The sequence below is a fragment of the Haliotis asinina genome, chromosome 15 (genome assembly GCF_037392515.1).
Source record: "Haliotis asinina isolate JCU_RB_2024 chromosome 15, JCU_Hal_asi_v2, whole genome shotgun sequence".
NCBI lineage: Eukaryota > Metazoa > Mollusca > Gastropoda > Lepetellida > Haliotidae > Haliotis > Haliotis asinina.
Window position 1 is genome coordinate 30,819,344 of NC_090294.1, and position 23,804 is coordinate 30,843,147.

The window sequence follows — 23,804 nt, forward strand, 5'->3', positions numbered from 1 at the left end:
TCACTTGCAGACGTCTTTGACGCGAGATGGGAACGTACATGACTCAAACTGTAATCTTCTGTGGGCACATGCTCAGTATGCGTTGACGTCAGCCTGCTTTTCCCTCGCACACTCTTCATCGCTCTGGCAAGGATGGTGAACACTAAGTACTATGGTATTGCTCAACATCCAAACACAAGCTGCTTGGGACAGTAGAGCCAATCCGAGCCAATTCGAATCCCGGATGGGACTCAACCGAAAAAAGTACTAGAATTTGTACTTTACTAAGAAAGTGAAATCCCAAATATGACATATGTTGCATTTGACCACTTTCTAAATGGCATCGTGTAATCACAGTAGAGCCAAGGTATTTGAGGAACTGAATACATCTCCTCCCGAAGGGAGATTCTGTCGAACACAGAGATTAGTTTAAAAATATCACGCTTAGACATTGTGAGTGTATTGTGATAATTTTAAGTTGATATAGTTTTCATAAGTAGATAGGAATTGTTTACATTCTGCAGTAGGTGACTTCGTGAGGTAACATTCAGGATTATATTGTTCACGTAAATCAGGACAGACAAATAAATGATGAATTTTTATCGGCGCCTTGCGATAAACTGAAAATTCGTGCATTTTAATATCACTGAAATCTCTCATCGACCAGAGCAAACCTCGAACTGTGTGGACTGTTACATTACAGCCGCAAATAAACACCAACATTACTGTCCATATATGGAATACCTGTGGGTACTATCAGATTTCGGAGTCTCTATCTCTTTGGCAACATTCATTCGTGGAGTGTCTCCTGACATTGCTGATCTTGAAATGTACGATTTCAACGTATCTGCCATTTCTTGAGGGATGCCCCAGTCAGTTCTTTCGGGTGCTGAACGTCCGACTGTCTCTCAGTGTAAACATATACTCGGACCAAAAACCCTGTGCATCTGAAGAACCGTATAGATCATTAGGAACAGAAGTAACGTTATGACGTAATATGATCAATGTGTTTTGACCACATTGAATTGATTGTTACGCGTTTCCCGATAAAACCGTAACGTCGTGCGTGAGAATTCACTACTACGTGATCTGCACAGGCAATCATACACCACTGGTAACAGTTGAAATCAGTGAATGCTGACACGAAAATGTGAAGCGTTGTACTGCCTCCCTTCAAAAATACACACAAGAATTTGGTTGTTCATTCAGACAATATCCCACGACAGTCAAATGTACAAAGTAATCAAGCAATTGGTTTGCCTGAAGCAGGTGTCTCAACAGGACATTCCATGCGCTTCAATTTTCACCGAAACACTGCTGCAGCTCTCAGACGACGATACAGCCAGACTGACTACGTTCAAGACCGACCGTGAACATGGCGCCCATTACTAACCACCCCTGCTCAGGACAGATGGATACGTATTGCTCACTTACATAATCTCACGCAAAATCCATTATCAACAGCCAAAACCATTCCTAACTTGAGGAGAATTCATCCTAACACCGTTAGAAACCGCCTACGTCAGTTTGGACGCCATTCACGTCGACCTGCAATTCGACCTAGGTCTCCTTTCAGAAAGCGCAAAGGTGATCGGCTGCAGTGGTGCAGGGACCACGTCAGACATCCTATTCACTGGCAGTCTACACTCGTCAATGTTGTGACTCACTAGTAACCTAAACAACACACTAACCTACCAACCTGTATATAGACATCTATGCTTCTGTAACAGGTTATATTTTCTATAAAACCATCTTTCACATACTAATGAGGTTTATAACTTAATTACTGATAACGACACTCTTCATGTCTAACAATATTCCTTCAAACATGACACACGTAAAAATATACAAATGTATACTCTTTATGTTTCTGCAGGAATAATCCCGATGCGATCATAATTTGCATGTAGAACTTGACCAAATCATTTGCTCTAAATAGTTCGTGTAACAGACCAGGCGTTCAGCAACACATGTTTGCCATAAATGGCGACTATGCTTTTCGTAAGAGGCGACTAACGGGATCGGGTGGTCAGTCTCGCTGACTTGACTGACTCACGTCATCGGTTCCCATTTGCGCAGATCGATGCTCATGTTGTTGATCACTGGGTTGTCTGGTCCAGACTCGATCATATCAGAGACCATATAATAGATCTATTATATGGTCTCTGATCATATTTACAGACCGCCGGCATATAAGAATGAAGATTTTATGGATATCAACTTCTTTATATGAGAACACAACGTTTCGGAGTTAATGCTTACTCCTTCATCAGCCATATAGCTGAAATATTGCTGAGGGCGGCGTAGAACTAAACTCACTCATTCGTATAACAGTCCACGAAATCTTCAATTAAGAAAAAGGCAAAGAATAATCACAGATTTGGAGCTACCATGTAGGCCTACGTGCATTTTCCACTGTACCTGCCAAATCTGATGACAGAAAATTGCACAGCTTTCAAGGTTTGCTCCTGAAACTTATTCGCCGAGGCGACAATCACTACCATAAACGTCATTTTCCATTGCAACCATTTATATGTTTGCATCATTAAAGTGGGAGGGTCTAAAGTCTGACGAAACATCCTAGAGGGCAAGAGTTGCAGAACATTCTGGAAAGTGCATAGACCCGTTTATATAGAGTACGCCTTTCGAGGCTCCGTGGGATTCGTCTGGATTATCGGTTGTTAGCGGAAGTTTCATATTTTCCACGCAGGCGCAGTTAATGAAATTGTACTCACACGTGCTGTTAGAAGGGCATTGGCGATACTGCCAAAATGACAGGTTTAAAGATGATTTCGACTGCACGATTGTCAGCAAGATATTTGAAAAACTCACCTTTCCTTTTGCAACACAGAAATGCATCTGATTTCTCGCGAAACGTAAGTAAGATGGGTTATGCAAGAGGTCACATTACTCCCGTGCTGAACTTGAAAATGATCAGCGATAGGTACTGCGTATCGCCAATGATTGTGAGCTGCATGTAACATTAATTGCATACTTTTGCATTGTGGTGGCACGTTTATTAGTTTGGTTATACATAGCTATGTGGGGAGGCAGTTTGTGTTCTGCGTCATGGTAGTACAACTATCAACGCGAGTCTTCTGAAATGTGATGACGGGAAAACCGACCTCACCATTTTGACCCATGGTCAGCTATTGTCGGATCAAGTCCAAAGCTTTCAAAATAATAATTATGGATAACGCATCAGATTACATTACAGAGCACAGGTGACTTTCTGCAAAGTGATTCAAGCTGACTATTGTGTTTATGGCTTCATCCTTTGTGATTACTCTTTGGGCACATTATCCCTAACTCATTGGTCCTTAGACCAAGGATAAGAAACATTAATTTTGTTTTTTCGCTATTCACATGGGCAACTGTAGCACATCTCACTTGTTAAGGACGACTATGTGTCAACACGGAACCACTGACCTCGTATTTACGATGTGAGGATCATGCAGCATACCTCATTAATTGTAATTAACCTACCTTTCTAAAGAATAGAGCACCACAAACTTTAAAAACATGCCTGAATACTTTTTTTTATGTAATTGTATATGATTAGGGTTAGTTTAGGTCAGGTTATCCTAACCATAACATCCTCATGTTCTCTCGAGTAGTTGTGGTGTTGTATCTTAGAGGTGCCCCTTGTAATTTAATGTAAGATGAAATCCACTTACTCATTGTCTGACATAGTCAACATGACATCAGAAATGAAGGATATTTCATCCGCGAGGCCTATCATCACTTGCTCAATTAATTTTCATGTATCCCTACCCAGCTATTGTACATTGTCCCTTGTGTCCATCCCCACACTGCTGGCTTCCCAGCATTACCTTATCATGATCTATGTTAACACGTATGTACATCATTCCCTATTGGCTTCCAATCAACATCCTTAATCCCTTATGTATAATACCATGTACATCTACTGGCTTCCGTCCACCTCCTTAATCCTGTATCCATCCTATGTTATCAACCCCTTCTATTGTATAAATAACTCATTTGTGCCTCATCCCTCATCTATTGTCCAAACATCTCATGTATATATATCACTCAAAATTATTTCTCCTGTACCACAAACTTGACAACAATATTAGAATCTATGTCAAAACATCTCCCATACAGAATAAAGAAGTCGTATATCCATAAGAATTGTCCTCATCTTTCATGGCATCAGCTGTAATGTTGTACTAGTGTTTTTTTGGCTGTTGTTGTTTTTCAGGATTTAACAACACATTTGTTTGGAAGTCTTGAACTGATATGTCTGAAAGTTGAAGCAAGGAGACACTTTTTTGAGTCAAAACTCTTCGTAGGTTACAACTAAGGAAGCACTCTTTTGACACCAAACATTAGTAATTTAGTTTAATGAAAAGGTCCTTGTGACTTGCAGTGTTCACGAATGATGTGCCAAAGTAACAGGGCATTGGGTCCTGAAAGTTTCAGATGTCTGTCTGACCCCCTGAAAATTCACAGGACCCATAGAACAAAATTAGGCACACATTTCAGATTTAACATTTCTTGTAAGTGGCATTGAAGTTATTGACATTATTTAATAACAAACACAAGATCTATAAACAGCAAACAAGTGTCACATGCCACAAATAGCAACTTCGGACATTGTGAAATATTCGGTAAGACATTGGGGTCAGCTGGTTGGTGCCTTTTATTTGACCTTTGGCAAATCTACTGGATTTTTCAGAGGGTCAGACGCTTTTCGAGAACACTGTACTTAGTGATCTCATTCGGAAGAGTTCACATGCTATTCAAACTTTTCTTTACGGGGCACATACTCTTTCTCAGCATTGTTTAAGGAACTACCCACACAATGATAAATGATATTTATAAGCATTAGAATATATTTACATAAATATTCTACATGAATAATGATGCTGTTGGTAGTAAAACTTTACTATAAAACTTTCAGTGCTTAAGTGGCATGAACTACCTTGATGCTACACTGATAGTGATTACAGATATGTGGTTTCTGTTGATCTGTAATTGGAGTTTGACTGCAAGTGTTAACAATGTGTCCACTGATATGTAGGTTGTTTTGCTGCAAAATAAGAGTACCGTCTGTTTCCCAGAACTGATTAAGCGGTAATGATTTAATGGAATAACTGTATATCAAGGGTGTAAAAACATTATTGAAGACAAGTACAGGTGGCGACAGTTATGTTGTCTTGCAGAATATTTATTGAGGGAGTTGAAAAAGAAACTAGGTCTTTGTAATCATTCACCCACCCCATTGTTGAACAAGCAATAGTATAAACAATTTCACATCACGTGCAAATGATGCAGTGTGTGTTTCTTATTTTACCCAAAATGTACATAATTAGACTCAGTATGCATTGTTTTATTCACCCTTTGATTCTTTGTATGAGCACAATAGTCTGAGGCACAAATCAGGATTCTTGTCAGTGGTATTGTTCCTCCTCGTGGTTTTGGTGTTGAAGTGGTAACGGGAAATGATACCAGAGGGAGGGTTTTGTCTGTCGCAGATATGTGTATCCAGCACTCACAAACATGGAAACATCTTGTATCAGTTGGAACTCACTAAATAACCACACTACTACACCAATTCAATTCTTCACAAGACCCACACATTTCCAATCAGGACCCTTGAAATTACAGGTCGTCTTGACTCTCACTTTTTAAGTTCAGATGAAACCCCATACATTATTTTGGTCAGAATTCCTGCTACTATATGTGCATTTTTTCATTACAGACATCCCTTCACAACATAATTGGTAAACAATGTTGGATACAGAGAAGATACAGGTAGGTGGTAATATTGGCAACAGCAGCTTCTTCACAGTCAGAACTCAGGATTTCCTCTAGGCAAAGCTATACTGACTCATCTTCAATGAGATAATTGCTAGCCATGTCCAGATGAAATTTTGTTGCTTGTTAGTGTAGATATGTTTGTGTTGTAGGTCAGACAAGGTGCGAGGCCATGTTATTGGCATCGATTTGGGTACCACCAACTCATGTGTTGCTGTCATGGAAGGTAAGGCAGCCAAGGTGCTGGAGAACTCAGAAGGTGCTCGGACAACTCCCTCAGTAGTGGCCTTTACCAAGGATGGGGAGAGGCTGGTTGGCATGCCTGCTAAACGGCAAGCTGTAACAAATGCTGAAAATACACTGTCAGCAACAAAGCGGTTGATTGGTCGTCGATTTGAAGACAAAGAAGTACAGAAAGATATGTGAGTGAATCAACGTGATTCTAAACCATCTACCTTGTTAGCGCTGGCCCTGGCTATTAATAAAGATCACAGCTTTCATTACAAGTAACAAAGTGTTTAATTAGGAGTCCCTGGTTAGAGGCGCTATATGAGCAGCCTCCAGTGCACCTTTTGTACTACTGCTGAAATGTTAAGGCTAAACCTTGGTGAAAGTAATGAGTGTGATTGTGGTTTTTTCCAGGAAAACTGTCTCCTATAAGATCACCAAGGCATCTAATGGGGATGCCTGGCTGGAGGCCCAGGGCAAGGTGTACTCCCCAAGCCAGGTGGGAGCCTTCGTTCTGATGAAGATGAAGGAGACCTCGGGTAGGTGGCAAGTTTGCTTCATCACTTGAATTATTGGATATACTTAATATCTTCCAGAAACCAGTGACCAGAAACTAGTCTTTCTTGCATTGTCTAGAGTCAGTTTGTCATATTGGTGATGACTTCCATCATGATGTGCAGAATCAGCCATCAGTGAAGACAATATCATTGAAAGGGTCATTGTTGGGGTTAATATCATATAAATTCCTCCATATTGGATCCCTGCATATTTGCTGAAATACTGAAATGTGATCACAACTGATGCATGAGATTATTTGAGGAAATCTAAATTTAGACTGCCAAACACATGGGTTCCTCCTGCCGTGATATTGCTGTAATATTGCTAAAACCAAGTAAAACTAAACACATTCACTCACTCACTTTGTATCCAACATGTCTAGGTGTTCCATGCAGTGTGGCATTATAATGGTATATGTGGATTTAGATGTAGTCCAGGCCAAGTCATAATGACACATATTGGATGAATTGTAGAAATTGATACAATTATGGTATAAAATGAGCCATACAAGTGTAAAGAAATCATGATCTCCAAATTGAAAATCATCCACCAAATGAGTGCAGACTGGCTTTATGTGCACATGTCAAGCCCTGTGTTTGAAGTATCGGATGTGTGTTTCCAGAGAGCTACCTTGGTTCTAGTGTGAAGAATGCTGTTGTCACAGTGCCTGCATATTTCAATGATTCTCAGAGACAGGTCAGTGCAGCTTGCATCAATCTTTTATCTGGCAAACTGGCCAACAGCTTCCATTTTTATGCCCCCGGCATGTAATGCGGGGAGCGGATATAGTCAATGCCTTGTCCGTCCGTCCATCCGTCCGTCCGTCTGTAATCATTTAGTTTCCAGATCATAACTCAGAATGCGTTCAATATTTTTAGACCAAACTTGTTAGATATAATAATCTCAACCTATGGTTGTGCCTTTTGCTATTTACAGATTTTTGGCATTTTTTTCGTTTTTCCATGGAACATTTTTGTGTTAGTCTAATGGTGGGGTGGGCTTCGTTTCCAGGGCAGAACTGAAAAACCGTTCAATATTTTTCTGCAAAACTTGGTAGATATATCAATCAGAACCTAAAGTGGTGTCTTTTGGTATGTACAGATTTTGGGGGTTTCATATCTTCTCGGTTTCCATTGAAACGTGTCGGACTTCGCCTCAAAATGGAGGGATGGGCTTCGTTTCCAGAGCAGACCTCAAAAACCCTTCAATATTTTTCTGCAAAAGAAACAGATTAAGTAACTGTCAGATGATTTGTCCTTTCAAATATGTGGGGGGATATGTCATCTTCTGATGACTCTTCTTCATAGAGGTGACATTACCAGTGCAGCATAAAACTGAACCCAGTGATGGTCAAACTCAGGATTAGAATGTTTTTAGGATACTATTCTGGCCCTACAAGCATCATGTGCAGACCTATATTCAACAAGGGTTATTGTACTGGACATTAGGAATCACATGGCAGTGTGTTTTTCCAGGCTACAAAGGATGCTGGTCAGATTGCGGGACTCAACGTGCTGCGTGTCATCAATGAACCCACTGCAGCTGCCCTGGCCTACGGCATGGACAAGTCTGCAGACAAGGTGTAAGTGAAGGCCTTTGTCATGCTCGGTCCTCTATGTTAGCTTTCAGTATTTGTAGAGAGAAATGAATTGTTATTATCTTCTGATTGACTAAAGAGCAGTATATAGGGGTGTAATAGGTAATAACTTCAGATGTAATTGTCACAATCATTATGAGTTAAGTGTTGATAAATCAATAAGTATGTTTTATACAGTATCTTTTAGCCACATGATTGTAAAAAAACTAACATCAAGGTATATGTTGTCACTAACACTAGTAACAGGGTGTCTTAGCATTATTAAAGATGAAAGGGATGTTAAGAGGTCAACATACCAAGTTCATTTCACAACAAGTTCTTCACTAGTTAATCCTACAAAGCTGTGCATGCATTTCCAGACAGTAGCTTTTCCATAATGAGACCTAAGTCACAAAAATCAAAGACATTCTTCCCGAGCATTCACAATCCCTACGCTTGTAATCAGAACATGTTTCGATTCAGTTGTGTCCTTAGCATGAATGTCATATGAGTGTGCCAAGCTGATGTTGCTATCTAGGTTGAAGAGAAGCTCATTGAGACATTTAGCATTTTATGAATGAGCCTTTGAAATACAATTTACAGTTCATGTACAACATCGACCTGAGTATTTTCATAATTATTTTGGTATTTGGAAAATGTGATGGTATCCTTTCCTTCTCCCTTCCTTCAAGGAATGACCATATTGTTTGTTGCAGTATTGCTGTGTATGATCTTGGAGGCGGTACGTTTGATATCTCCATCCTGGAGATTCAGAAAGGGGTGTTTGAGGTCAAGTCCACCAATGGCGACACTTTCTTGGGTGGAGAGGATTTCGACAATCATCTAGTCTCGTTCCTAGCCAAGGAGTTTAAGAAAGATGTAAGGCCTGGCAAATGTTTGATGTTTTGCGCATTGTTTTGTATCTGAATTTCTGTGTATTAAGTTTAGTTCTTTTTTCAACATTAATAGTTCACTTCTGATACACACCTGGACATAAAGGTGGGCACCCATGTACAGAGTTAAAACTGTCCTGACCCCAGTAATTTCCCATCCTGTAATCATGAAACTGTCAGTGATCATTGTGACATCCAAGGATGGAACCCATTTTTATTTTGAAGCTCAGGAATCAAATATTAGTATTTACACCAAATATGATAACAAGAATATGAAAAGATGGTAAATACATAAATGGAATGCATTATACGTGCATTACACCTGTTGTCCACCCTCGCTTCAGCTAGGTTACCATAAGTGATGTTATTACAGACCGTAGTTAGACCAGTGTTGTGGATGACCTGAGAATACCAAGTAGTATTACAGCATGAAGACATGCCACTGCTTTGTGTAGAACTCAGTAACTCTATACTGAAATGTTTGAGGGTGAAAACAGCATCAGTGGTGATTCTAAAGTTTTAGGTTAAAGTCTTAACTTAAGGTTATGTCATAATGGGTTTTATAGCTCACATTCATTTATCTGAGCTCATTTTGTCCATATTTACAATCCAGCACTAATTTGAGTAATTACTTTAATCAATTTAAAATGGTGGTACTTTGATGTTTCCAGATGCATCAATCTCCCTGAAGGAATGTGCAGATGAGTCCTGTTGCAAGAATAACTTGAGCATAAGTCTAAGGCATTTTAACATACTGTAGGTTGGGCAGTGTCTAAGCATTCACCCAGAAATCATTGTAATATATGTATAACTTCAGTATTATTTTGAATTCAAGGTCCTTCTTTTTTAATGGTGGTTATTTGATTGCAGCAAGGTATAGACATAACAAAGGATACAATGGCAATGCAGAGGCTGAGAGAAGCAGCAGAAAAGGCCAAGATCGAGTTGTCGTCATCGTTGCAGGTCTGTGTATGACAATATTACTTATCTAGGAACTCTGTACAGCTGGTGAAAGACATATCTTGGTTAGTTTCCCTTACACACTATTGTTGAACCCTTCTTAGTAATGTACTGTGATGCCATTAGTTGACTATTAAGCATCTGAGGGTAAAACTTGCTCTAAAATTGTTTGTGTTCACTAGCACAGATAGTCAGCAGGTACCTCTATGTATGATCTTGCGTTACATCTGTGGCAGATGAGTCTCAGCTAAAGAGGCAGTCATGTTGATCTGTTCTGGATCTTGGGTTGTTTATTTTACTGAGAGAGTTCTTGAGAGTTGGTCAGATGCTTGTGTGGCTCTGGTCATAGTTATTTGAACTCACAAGTGTTTCACCATCACATAATTAGAGCTTGCTGTTATAGAATGTGTCACAAGGGTTTAACTAACTGTAGACTGTGGTGGTGCAGTAACCTATCACACAATCGGAGCTTGCTGTTATAGAATGTCTCACAAGGGTTTAACTAACTGTAGACAGGGGTGGTGCAGTAACCTATCACACAATCAGAGCTTGCTGTTCTAGAATGTCTCACAAGGGGTTTAACTAACTGTAGACGGGTGGTGGAGTAACCTATCACACAATCAGAGCTTGCTGTTCTAGAATGTCTCACAAGGGTTTAACTAACTGTAGACAGTGGTGGTGCAGTAACCTATCACACAATCAGAGCTTGCTGTTCTAGAATGTCTCACAAGGGTTTAACTAACTGTAGACAGGGGTGGTGCAGTAACCTATCACACAATCAGAGCTTGCTGTTCTAGAATGTCTCACAAGGGTTTAACTAACTGTAGACAGGGGTGGTGGAGTAAACTATCACACAATCAGAGCTTGCTGTTATAGAATGTGTCACAAGGGTTTAACTAACTGTAGACAGGGGTGGTGGAGTAACCTATCACACAATCAGAGCTTGCTGTTCTAGAATGTGTCACAAGGGTTTAACTAACTGTAGACAGTGGTGGTGCAGTAACCTATCACACAATCAGAGCTTGCTGTTCTAGAATGTCTCACAAGGGTTTAACTAACTGTAGACAGGGGTGGTGGAGTAACCTATCACACAATCAGAGCTTGCTGTTCTAGAATGTCTCACAAGGGTTTAACTAACTGTAGACAGTGGTGGTGCAGTAACCTATCACACAATCAGAGCTTGCTGTTCTAGAATGTCTCACAAGGGTTTAACTAACTGTAGACAGGGGTGGTGGAGCAACCTATCACACAATCAGAGCTTGCTGTTCTAGAATGTCTCACAAGGGTTTAACTAACTGTAGACAGTGGTGGTGCAGTAACCTATCACACAATCAGAGCTTGCTGTTCTAGAATGTCTCACAAGGGTTTAACTAACTGTAGACAGTGGTGGTGCAGTAACCTATCACACAATCAGAGCTTGCTGTTCTAGAATGTCTCACAAGGGTTTAACTAACTGTAGACGGGTGGTGGAGTAACCTATCACACAATCAGAGCTTGCTGTTCTAGAATGTCTCACAAGGGTTTAACTAACTGTAGACAGTGGTGGTGCAGTAACCTATCACACAATCAGAGCTTGCTGTTCTAGAATGTCTCACAAGGGTTTAACTAACTGTAGACAGGGGTGGTGGAGTAACCTATCACACAATCAGAGCTTGCTGTTCTAGAATGTCTCACAAGGGTTTAACTAACTGTAGACAGTGGTGGTGCAGTAACCTATCACACAATCAGAGCTTGCTGTTCTAGAATGTCTCACAAGGGTTTAACTAACTGTAGACAGGGGTGGTGGAGTAACCTATCACACAATCAGAGCTTGCTGTTCTAGAATGTCTCACAAGGGTTTAACTAACTGTAGACAGTGGTGGTGCAGTAACCTATCACACAATCAGAGCTTGCTGTTCTAGAATGTCTCACAAGGGTTTAACTAACTGTAGACAGGGGTGGTGGAGTAACCTATCACACAATCAGAGCTTGCTGTTCTAGAATGTCTCACAAGGGTTTAACTAACTGTAGACAGGGGTGGTGGAGTAACCTATCACACAATCAGAGCTTGCTGTTCTAGAATGTCTCACAAGGGTTTAACTAACTGTAGACAGTGGTGGTGCAGTAACCTATCACACAATCAGAGCTTGCTGTTCTAGAATGTCTCACAAGGGTTTAACTAACTGTAGACAGGGGTGGTGCAGTAACCTATCACACAATCAGAGCTTGCTGTTCTAGAATGTCTCACAAGGGTTTAACTAACTGTAGACAGGGGTGGTGGAGTAAACTATCACACAATCAGAGCTTGCTGTTATAGAATGTGTCACAAGGGTTTAACTAACTGTAGACAGGGGTGGTGGAGTATCCTATCATACAATCAGAGCTTGCTGTTATAGAATGTCTCACAAGGGTTTAACTAACTGTAGACAGGGGTGGTGGAGTAAACCATCACACAATCAGAGCTTGCTGTTATAGAATGTGTCACAAGGGTTTAACTAACTGTAGACAGGGGTGGTGGAGTAACCTATCACACAATCAGAGCTTGCTGTTCTAGAATGTCTCACAAGGGTTTAACTAACTGTAGACAGGGGTGGTGGAGTAACCTATCACACAATCAGAGCTTGCTGTTATAGAATGTCTCACAAGGGTTTAACTAACTGTAGACAGGGGTGGTGGAGTAACCTATCACACAATCAGAGCCCTCGAGGTTTGTTTATGTTCCCTTTGCCCTGCGGCCATGGACTTTGAGGGACCAGTGAACAACGTATTTATCTTACTGAACACCTGAGTTTTAATTTTGAATTGTTTGAAGCACTTCTGTTGAATATGCGAGGCGAATCGCCATTTTGCAGACGACACAAGGTAAACAGATTGAGAGTTATCTGCCTTCCATCAATTTTCAATCACAAAACATCAGTAATTTCCATGCTTCATGCGTGATTCATTGTTATTCGAGACAAAGAAGTACTACCATGAAGCACTAAAAGACTTCGGAATTCTCAGCGGTGTACATTGAAAATAATAGAATAGCGCTTAGCCAATCAGAAAGCGACATTCATGTGTGAGGTAAGATAATGTGTGTTGCCCATTTCTGGTTTCCCCTTCTGCGATACGGCTGGAATATTGCTAAAAGTGGAGTAAAACCAAACTCGCTCACAACTGTATATTGATATATATTCGTGTTCCTCAAGCAGCGCTTGTGCTGTCTTCACAAGGAATTTATTACGAAGAGCCCATTCTATGCACCAAGTATTTGTTTCTCACTGCAGGCACCTGTTGCATTGGTATGATCCAAAGAAAATTGGTGTTTTTGACATTTATTTTCATGTGTTAATTGAGGTGATCTTAAAAGATTTGGTAGCTCTGCAAATTGTCCTGAGCTTTGGACTGTTTATTTTTAATTAAGATTTCTATATTTTTCATTTTTAGTCAAATGATTTTATTTTGGATGATATGAACAGTGATGTTACATTGATTAATTGACCTTACAACTACATCAAACATGGTCTTTCTGGAACTTGAGTGAACTTTCACCACAGATAGTCAGCAGGTGGTACCTCCAAGTATGATCTTGCATTACATCTGTGGCAGAGGAATCTCAGCAATGGAGGCAGCCATGTTGATGTGTTCTAGGTGTTGAGAGAGTTCTTGAGAGTTGATAAAATGCTTGTGTAGCACTAATAAGACACAGGTCTTTATACTCATAGTAAATTCATTATGCTGTTGTTTTTGATAGTTTTCTGGCCAGAAACCTTGAAATGTTGAATCATTCCTTGTCCATGTTACTTCAGACGGACATCAATCTCCCCTACCTTACAATGGACTCCACAGGACCGAAACATATGAACCTGAAGTTGAGCAGGTCCAAGTTTGAGTCCATAGTGGATGATCTCATCAAGAGGACTGTGGGGCCCTGTCAGAAGGCCCTGCAGGATGCTGAAGTAAAGAAGTCTGATATAGGAGAGGTCATCCTTGTTGGTGGCATGACCAGAATGCCCAAAGTAAGTCTGTAGTCCTGTACTTCAATAGCTGCTGCCTTGGATAGTTAACCTGTTTGCACTGAAAGTTTCAAGGTAATAAGTTTGGTTTAGAGGAATTCTATGCAATGCTTGAGTACTGAACAGATGTAGACTGCAGAAGGGTATTGGCAGTAGTGGGTTTCGCATGATCATCGACCGTCACTTGAGCACACTCTGTCTGGGTAAGGACATGTTGAAGCCATTGCACTGGTATGGAACAGACCTTGTTTTAAACTAAAGGTGCTTTATGGTTCAACTTCTTTATTATACAAGGTCACAACGTTTCGAGACAGATTCTAGTCTCTTCTTCAGGTGAAGACCTTGTTTTGTTAAATTTTTATGTGATTGGTGACATAGACATGATAAAATACCGCAATAATTACTTCTCTTGTTCATTGTTTTCTATTTGAAGTGGATAAAGGCTCTGTTAGATGAGGGGTAATGGTTCAGTCACCAGCCACATCATACCAATACATTTATAAAGATGGTCTTTTCTGTTTCCCTGTCTACCATACTTCATTTAGAGAATGACACAAGGACAGGATGTCTTGGAGTCAGATGCTGTGTAGGTTAAAACTGCTGCATGTTGTCTCAGTAGACTATAGTTCTATAAAGTAAAACCTTAGTCTGGTACTCTTGGTAGTTTGCTTGTACTCTAAAACCAACATTAGTCTGGTACAGTTGTCTAGTACTCTAAAACCCAGCTTAGTCTGCTACAATGGGTTACTACTCTAAAACCATTGGGCTAGTACTCTAAAACCAAGCTTAGTCTTCTACAGTGGGCTAGTACTCTAAAACCAAGCTTAGTCTTCTACAGTGGGCTAGTACTCTAAAACCCAGCTTAGTCTGCTACAATGGGTTACTACTCTAAAACCATTGGGCTAGTACTCTAAAACCAAGCTTAGTCTTCTACAGTGGGCTATTACTCTAAAACCAAGCTTAGTCTTCTACAGTGGGCTAGTACTCTAAAACCAAGCTTAGTCTTCTACAGTGGGCTAGTACTCTAGAACCGACATTAGTCTTGTTTAGTACAGGCAGACATTTAAACACAAGAAAATGGATCTTAGTATCAAAGTGCATGGAACCCATGTCCATTTCACCTCATTTTTACCCTGCCAGGTTCAAGAGACAGTCCAAGAGTTGTTTGGACGTACACCCAGCAAGTCTGTCAACCCTGATGAAGCTGTAGCCATTGGAGCGGCCATCCAGGTGAGGCATCAGAACCAGCAACTAACATGACGTCACCTCCCATGCACATCTCTCATACACATTCATATCATATGCATTCTACATGTGCATCACATATGTCATGAACATGCATTCCATGAACACGAGATATCCCAGAAGTGATACCTGATGATGATATTACTTAGGTTGCAGCAATATGTAGCTCATTTTGTGATAATGGATCCAGGAGAAAATCTGATGTGCTGCATTGTTCTGTAATGGGTATGATATGTTTGCAGGGTGGTGTGTTGGCTGGAGATGTCACGGATGTGCTGCTGTTGGATGTCACTCCCCTCTCTCTCGGCATAGAGACCCTGGGAGGGGTGTTCACCAAGCTCATCAACAGAAACACCACCATTCCCACAAAGAAGAGCCAGGTAAACCTGCAACATATCAATGTACTTACGGCCACTTCTTATGAAATGAGAGACAGAAATGACATGCTGTGGTTTCACAAAGTGATGGGGCAGTGGGACGGCCTAAAGTTTAAAGCATTTACTTGTCACACAGGAGACCCAAGTTTGGTTTGATTTGCTGTAATGTGTGAAACATGGGTACAATGTTTGAAGCCCATTTCTGGTGTCCCATGCTGTGATAGTGCTGGAATATTGCAAGAAGTGGCATAAAACCAAACTCACTCACAAAGCAACACATATACAAAAGTGTCCAAGTTCTTTTTCTGTGCTACGTTGGATGCAGTACTTACCTGTTGACATGACAACGTTTAATGTTTATGCTTGTTGCAGGTGTTTTCGACAGCAGCTGATGGTCAGACACAGGTTGAGATCAAGGTGCATCAAGGAGAGCGAGAGATGGCTGCCAACAACAAACTCCTGGGACAGTTCTCTCTGGTGAGGGGTACTTTGATGTGTTAGGATAGGGTGCTTTGAAGGGGTGGGATGGGGGTTGGGTGCTTCAAGGTGTGTTTGTGGGTTGCTTTGAGGTGTGGGTGCTTGGTGCTTTGGAGTTGTAGGTGTGTTTGAGATATTTAAGGGGAGTAGGTTGAAGTGCTTTTGGGTTGCTTGGATGTGTGGGATGGCATGCTTGGAGGTTGTTGGTGGGATGCTTTGAGGTGTGGGTGTGGTTGAGGTGTTTAAGGGAAGTAGGTAGATGTGCTTCGAGGGGTGAGGTGGAGTTGGTAGGTAGATGAATAGATGTTCAGTGACTTGAAAGTCTGACACATGTGAACTAAACATGGATGCAATTTAGAATCAGTAGCACAATGGTGTGTGTCCTGGTGATGGACATCGTTCTTGGTAGTACATGGATGGGCAGTCTGTGTGACCTCAGCACAAATTCACAGCTGTGCATGGTTGATTGTCACTCTTTGCTCCTTGAATGTGATGATTTTTTTCTGATGTGAATGTTTGTGGTTCTGGCTTTACTACCCAGAAATGTCTTAAGTATCTAAAGACTTCAGGATCGACCCAGCATCTGGCATTCCACCACTAGATATCATTTCTTTAAAACAGTGGGTAGATGGTCAAGTATCCCAAACATCTAACATTAATGACTTTGTGATTGAATTACCATACTATTTTTATCGTTATCATATATGTTTTGGCAAGTGTATGAGCCGAGAAAGTTAATTTGTGAAAGTATAGGTCACATAGTGTGGGAATACCCTCTGGTGTTTATTTCAGGTGGGTATTCCGCCAGCTCCTCGAGGTGTGCCACAGGTTGAGGTGACCTTTGACATTGATGCAAATGGCATCGTAAATGTCTCTGCTCGGGACAAGGGTACTGGTAAAGAACAGCAGAGTAAGTATCACCTTGTCTTTTGGAATAATGTCACAGATAGTCAGCAGGTGGTACCTCCATGTATGATCTTGCGTTACATCTGTGGCAGAGGAATCTCAGCAAAGGAGGCAGCCATGTTGATCTGTTCTGGATCTCGGGTTGTTTTCCTGGCTGAGAGAGTTCTTGAGAGTTGGTCAGGTGTCTGTGTGGCTCTGGTCATAGTTATTTGAACTCACATTGTTTCACCATCACACAATTGGAGCTTGTGATGGAATGTTTGAAAGCATTTCACTCCTGGATACATTGTCACAGGGAGGACACAGGTATTGTTCCAAATTTGCAGTGTTTAACCCTTACATACAAAACAAGGACTCTTGGAGATACCTCTTAGTTAATGTCAAATGCCATTAAAAGAAATTCAGGAAAAGGAATGAAATGATGTAGGTGTAGTATAATGGGTCCTGTTCAAAGCTGTTGTTGAATTACCTCAGTGTTGCAATAGCTTTGAGGGAATGGCCTCTGTATGGTAAGACTGGATACATTACTAAATTGGTAGTAGGTGTATCACCCTATTTCTACATTCTTGATGCACACATTGTGAGACTCTGTAATTGAATTGACCTACCATATATTGGATTCCTAGGATTCATACCTGGACATATGCTTGAAAGGATTTTTGCTCAGTGCCTGTTTTTTAATACGTGTATTCTGGTCAGCCTATAAATGATTTTGGTGGTAAGACATGATCAGTAGGGTACTAATTAGAAGCGGGAAGCGGTCACATACTCGCACATCACACCAGTCCTTGTCAAACTACACTGACTGCCGATCAAAGCAAGGATTGAATATAAGATCATGTGCATCACATACCGCTGCATAAATGGTTTGCCTCCATCCTACCTGTCCAACCTAGTGAAAGTATCTAAGTGGGCATTGTTTTTTTTCAGTTATGTACTTAATGTTGTGAGAACAAGTTATGGAATTGAAAGGCATGTATTAACTGGGATATGATGCAGACTTCTGATTCACAGCTGTACTCATTTCTGTTTTTAGCATCATCACCACAGATAGTCAGCAGGTGGTACCTCTATGTATGATCTTGCGTTACATCTGTGGCAGAGGAATCTCAGCAAAGGAGGCAGCCATGTTGATCTGTTCTGGATCTCGGGTTGTTTTCCTGGCTGAGAGAGTTCTTGAGAGTTGGTCAGGTGTCTGTGTGGCTCTGGTCATAGTTATTTGAACTCACATTGTTTCACCATCACACAATTGGAGCTTGTGATGGAATGTTACAAGGCATTTCACCCCTTCTGGATACATTGAGAATATGGATCGCTTATTTTCGAACTTAATGGAGAGTTTTACCCTTATGAAGAAAACAAGGAGTTTCAGGAGACTTCTCGAAGTTAAGGGTCACTTGAAGGATTGAAATAGTACCATCCATAATGTGGGATTTAGTCAGTGTTCCTCATAACTAGAAAAGTCATTGGAGTATGATTGTAAATTGCTTTACATTTGGCATCAGCATTGTTTGAGCATAATGTGGTGAGGAGAGCAAGTTGTGGAATTACGAAGCATGCATTAATTAGGATGTGATGTGGACTTGTACTCAAGACCTACATAGTATCTGTTTTTGCATCATCACAGATAGTCAGCAGGTGGTACTTCATGTATGATCTTGCGTTACATCTGTGGCAGAGGAATCTCAGCAAAGGAGGCAGCCATGTTGATCTGTTCTGGATCTCGGGTTATTTATTTTGCTGAGAGAGTTCTTGAGAGTTGGTCAGATGCTTGTGTGGCTCTGGCCATAGTTGTTTGAACTCACAAATCTCTTTTCATACGATCCAGTACAGTATGAAGAGGCATATAGAAGTATATAAGAACAGTTAGTAAACTGGTATTATGTTCGTGCATTGATACAGAACTGAAGAATAATGATTAATGAATTAAACATTGCTGTGTACAAGCCCATCATCTGATGATAAGACTTGCATTTTTATGATTCTGGTGAGAAGTAATGCTATGATATTTGTTTATGTAGTTGTGATCCAGTCGTCTGGAGGTCTTTCTAAGGAGGACATTGAGAACATGGTGCGAAATGCAGAGAAGTATGCAGAGGAGGACAGAAAGAGGAAGGTAAGCAGCCTGAAGAGTCGTTGAATAGACCTCTTGCTTGAGGGACTGTAGGCATACAAGACTGCTAGGTTGATTGGAGATGGGAGAGCACTGGCTTGAGGGACTGTAGGCATACAAGACTGCTGAGTTGACTGGAGACAGGGGAGAGCACTGGCTTGAGGTCTGTAGGCAGGGGAGAGCACTAGCTTGTGGGACTGTAGGCATACAAGACTGCTGAGTTGACTGGAGACAGGGGAGAGCACTGGCTTGAGGACTGTAGGCAGGGGAGAGCACTGGCTTGAGGACTGTAGGCAGGGGAGAGCACTGGCTTGAGGTCTGTAGGCAAGATAGCACTGGCTTGAGGTCTGTAGGCAGGGGAGAGCACTGGCTTGTGGGACTGTAGGTAGGGGAGAACACTGGGTTGACTGTAGTTTGGATTGAGGAACAGACAGGGAGAGCACTGGGCTAGGTCTGTAGGTAGGGTAGGTTAGGTTGGCTTGAGTATTGGAGTTATCTTTGAGACTATGATGAGGCTCTTAGATTTCACTGATGCTTTTTGCAGGAAGTTGTGGAGGCGGTGAACAGTGCAGACAGTATTATCCATGATACGGAGACAAAGATGGATGAATACAAGGACCAACTGCCAGCTGATGAGGTAAGTATCACTCCTAGCCTGGTCCTTCTACTTGACACAAGGCAGTGATGTCTCTATTTTTCGTCTCCTACAGGCTATTCTGCTTGTTTGAGGAAACCGATATCTGAGCCTTGGTCTTGCCAAAAGTTTGAACAAAAGCATTAAGAATGAGTTAATTTAAAGAAATATTTCTGATAATTGGTGAATAATGGGAAGTTGGTATGTCTCTAAAGTTGCCTGAACACCTTAGGAATGGGTATGGACCTTGTCGCTAACGTCACTTGGGTGGGAGTGTTCATGGTGGAGGAGAACAAATCATTTGGTGATAGGCTAGTCATGTCTTGGAAGGCCTTGACATTTACTTCAGCCACAGACAAGCAGATGTCGGGGAAATACATCCAGTTGTAAGTTGCTTGTCCAGTTTGACAAGCATAGTTACTTCCCTTCTGATTATGATAGATGGAAGTGAAATTTCAAAAGCATGCAGTGTTTTAAGATATGTGAATAGGGTGCAAATGGCAAACTGGATGGATATGTCATTTTAGTATCAAATTATGAACGGTCTGACATTTTGAGATAACACAGCAGCATTTTAGAACAATGTGCATATGCTAGGAATCTCTAAGAACTTAACCTAAAGTAAGTGGCCAGGGTAAATGAGACTTGCTGTAGACTGTGGTAGATGATCTTGTCTCACTCTTGAGTTTGTGTGGACAGTGTGACCAGCTCAAGGAGAAGATCAGCAAGGTGAGGGAGGTGCTTGCCAATAAGGATAATGAAACCGCTGACAGCATCCGCGAGGTCACATCCGACCTCCAACAAGCATCACTCAAACTCTTTGAGATGGCATACAAGAAGGTAAGAATATTGTTTAAATTCCACTTTGCTGTCTTTGGCACTAGTTCTTTAACATTGCAGGGTGGTTGTGCCTAGTGGTTATAGTGCTCACTTATTACACTGAATTCCCAGGTTCGATTCCCTGCATGGGTACATGTGAAGCCCATTTCTGGCCGTGATATTGCTAGAATATTGCCAAAAAGCTGTATCAAACCAAACGCACTTGTTTACATTCCAAGGCCATGATGTTCTTATTTTTCGTCTCCTACAAAGTAGCAATGCTTCTGCGGAATACAAACACTGAGCCTTGTGTCAGTTTTCTGTTTTGACATGTACTGGGATGTCTTGTAGATTCAAAGTTTATCCCTATTACTGTGATTAACACTTGATTTTCATGTGATAGATGGCGTCAGAGAGGGAATCCTCCTCCTCCTCCTCTTCCTCTGAGGAATCCAGTGATTCCACTTCATCATCATCGGAGGAGAAGGAAGAGAAGAAGGATAAGAACTAGGTGACCAGTTTTGACGTACATGGAATGGTGGCTTCATGTGCAAGCACATGCCACAGACATTTGAGAGATACACAGAAGTGATCGTTATTGTGGGTGGGTTAGATGTTCATTGAGAATAGTAGTCAGCTCATCTAGCAGATTGCACCCAGTACACACAGACATACATTCTTGTACAGGTCATCATCAAGTTGCACAGTGTTCAGATTTCATCATCTGTTTTGAAAATTCCTTCATGATAAAAATCAAGTGTTAAAGATTATTGTTCCATCACCAAGCAAGACGTATGCACCACAGCACAAGCTGCATGTCTCATCCTGAGATTGTTACAGATGTCGTTAGTGCTGAGCGGAGTTGTTCACGTGGGGTGGGGGATGATAGTAGGGGTTGAAGGGAGGAGACAAGATGGAAGTTTTACAGTATCTGTACATATATTAGCTAGGCAGAAAAGCATTTAGTTTGTGATATTTGAGTGTGTGATCATATTCAATGGAAGGATGTAAACTGTAGATATGTGTGTGATTCATAGTCATGCAAGACAACACGAAATGAGACATTGGAATCCGTTTTGTAATCGTTTGTGTATTTGTATCATAATATATACTTGTGAAGAATTGTCTTGTTTTTCTTTCTTCCTTATTTAGCATCATGTCCAATGCCTGATCAGTTGCTTGTCCTGTCTGTACCATTATGACTGTAATGATACAGGTCTTTGCATTACAGTATATATCTCAGTGGTAGAGGGGCCTATGATAGACCTTAAGACTGGGTCCTCTGAGACAAGACTATAGGAACAAGCCCCACATTATTTGAACACCGTATGTTTTGAAAGTGATAGTTAAAATGATAAATGGAAACTTGTTTAGAAATATACACTTCAGTCATAAACGAAAGTAGCACAACTAAGATAAACAGATTCAGGTTTGAATAATAAGCACGCTTTCGTGTTCAATGCCTACAAGAAAATATTTTGCTGTTTATATTTTTCCACAGTCACCTTTAGTGCGTCTTTGTATTGATGCATTAAGTACCACCACTTTACTGGCATTGTGACCTCAAATAATACACCACATTCAGTGTTTGGTTTCACCTCCAACACTCATGTACATGTGACCAGATTTGACCTATCTTGCCTCCACTAGAGTGAAATATAAATCATTATTTCCCAAGGGAAGATTAATTTTGAATCTCATAAGGACAGCATTAGAATGGTATTGGGTTTGTGGCATCTGTTTAGTGCGAGATAACAGAATTAGTGGTGATGCATTGAGTTTGTTTACCTCAGACATAAGAGACTGATCCAGTACCTTTACATGCTGTCACAGATGGTAGTGTTGTCTGATTCATCTTTAGTGTATTTGGTTTTGTGACCAAAGGGACATTAATGATAATGGTTCAGATATTAGATTAGTCAGTGTGTGTTTACACACACACACTTGGAATATTTGGATTTTATTAAGTTACAAATCAAGTGTATGGTCGAAATGCAATCATACTGACAAATTTCAATTGAAAAGAGCTGCTGTTGATTACATTGTATATTTATGGAGCTAGTATTGTAATTATTTGGAAGTAAAAAGAAATAAAATAAATTTTGGAAGAAGGCAGGCAGTATATTGTTTTTAGAGTTTGTGTTTGAATGAATTCAGGGTGAAAGTCAACAGCTGTGACATCTGGAGTTTGACTGCTCACTGACATACTTCTAGATCTGGATGAGTAACCCATGCTTGTCATTAGTGGTGACTATCGGGATCGGGTGGTCTTGTCATTGAGTCCCAATATAGTAGATTGATGCTCATCAGCAGAATGAGTGGTGATAAGGGTGAAACCATTGTACAATGTCCAGAGGATGATAGTAGACCGACGTCCTTAAGTCAGTTAGTGAAGTAGTGTGGTTTGATTGTGAGAATCACTTGTGATATCTTCAAATCTATATGGATATGGATCCAAGCACTATAACATTGTTGCTAATGCTACTGTAACTGGATCCATGGACCAGAACATTATCTTCCAGATTACGGGAGGACGACTATTTTAACAGCCACGGCTTATGCCATATTAACAGCTCGAAGTTTCTTCATAACCAGTCTAAATATACAGTAAAACTCATTTTTGTGTCATTACGACTTGTCTTCTATACATCCACTTTTAACATGAATTGTTGAATTATTTCACGTTCTTGCTTCATGCCAATACGACATCGCTTTTGGGTTGGTTTTGTGGACTTAATGTTTACACTACGGCTGATGCAGCTAAAGCAGCACTCACACATCTGTGATACCACTTTTTCAAACATTATCCCCTGCCACTTATTTAGCGGGGTGTGTTTGTGTGTGGTATTAGGCTCCGTCCGTCCAGTCTTCCGTATGTAAGTACGTCCACTCGTACGTACGCATTAGAATAGCTTAACCGTTGACTAGATTCTTTTCATATCTGGTACCAAGGTTCATCACAGTACAAGAAAGGCCCCTGTCAGGTTTGGTCACCTTGACCTTCGTTTTCAACGTTCAGTCTTTGTCAGCGAGATATTAATTTGTGTCACACTCCCTAAACCAGATTATTTTCCCAGCATCCTTGGACTCTATAGCCTTGAACTAAAACAAGTCAAAATAAAATCAGGTCCTGAATCTCCGGTTTCCCAGGGGCTCCCTTTAGAATTTATATGGGTTAGTATACTACTAGTTACATTATCTATACTCAGAGAATAAGCATTAGTCTAGCGAGATATCACCAGTGCCATTTGCTGCCTTTTCTTCAACACCAAGCTTTGTCA

The 23,804-nt window shown here is 40.8% G+C and overlaps 1 protein-coding gene across 1 annotated transcript; it reads left to right on the forward strand.

The window, feature by feature from the left end:
* The first annotated feature begins 2,660 nt into the window (after nt 1–2,660).
* Nucleotides 2,661–22,634, forward strand: LOC137266091 (stress-70 protein, mitochondrial-like). The gene is made up of 17 exons (XM_067801593.1): nt 2,661–2,855; nt 5,705–5,757; nt 5,913–6,182; nt 6,403–6,527; nt 7,169–7,242; nt 8,022–8,128; nt 8,839–9,001; nt 9,886–9,978; nt 13,746–13,955; nt 15,093–15,182; nt 15,440–15,577; nt 15,947–16,051; nt 16,844–16,961; nt 18,979–19,073; nt 19,615–19,707; nt 20,404–20,544; nt 20,927–22,634. Exons 1-17 carry the CDS (start codon nt 2,751–2,753, stop codon nt 21,032–21,034), a joined length of 2,088 nt encoding a protein of 695 aa, XP_067657694.1. The 5' UTR covers nt 2,661–2,750; the 3' UTR covers nt 21,035–22,634.
* The last annotated feature ends 1,170 nt before the right edge of the window (nt 22,635–23,804 follow it).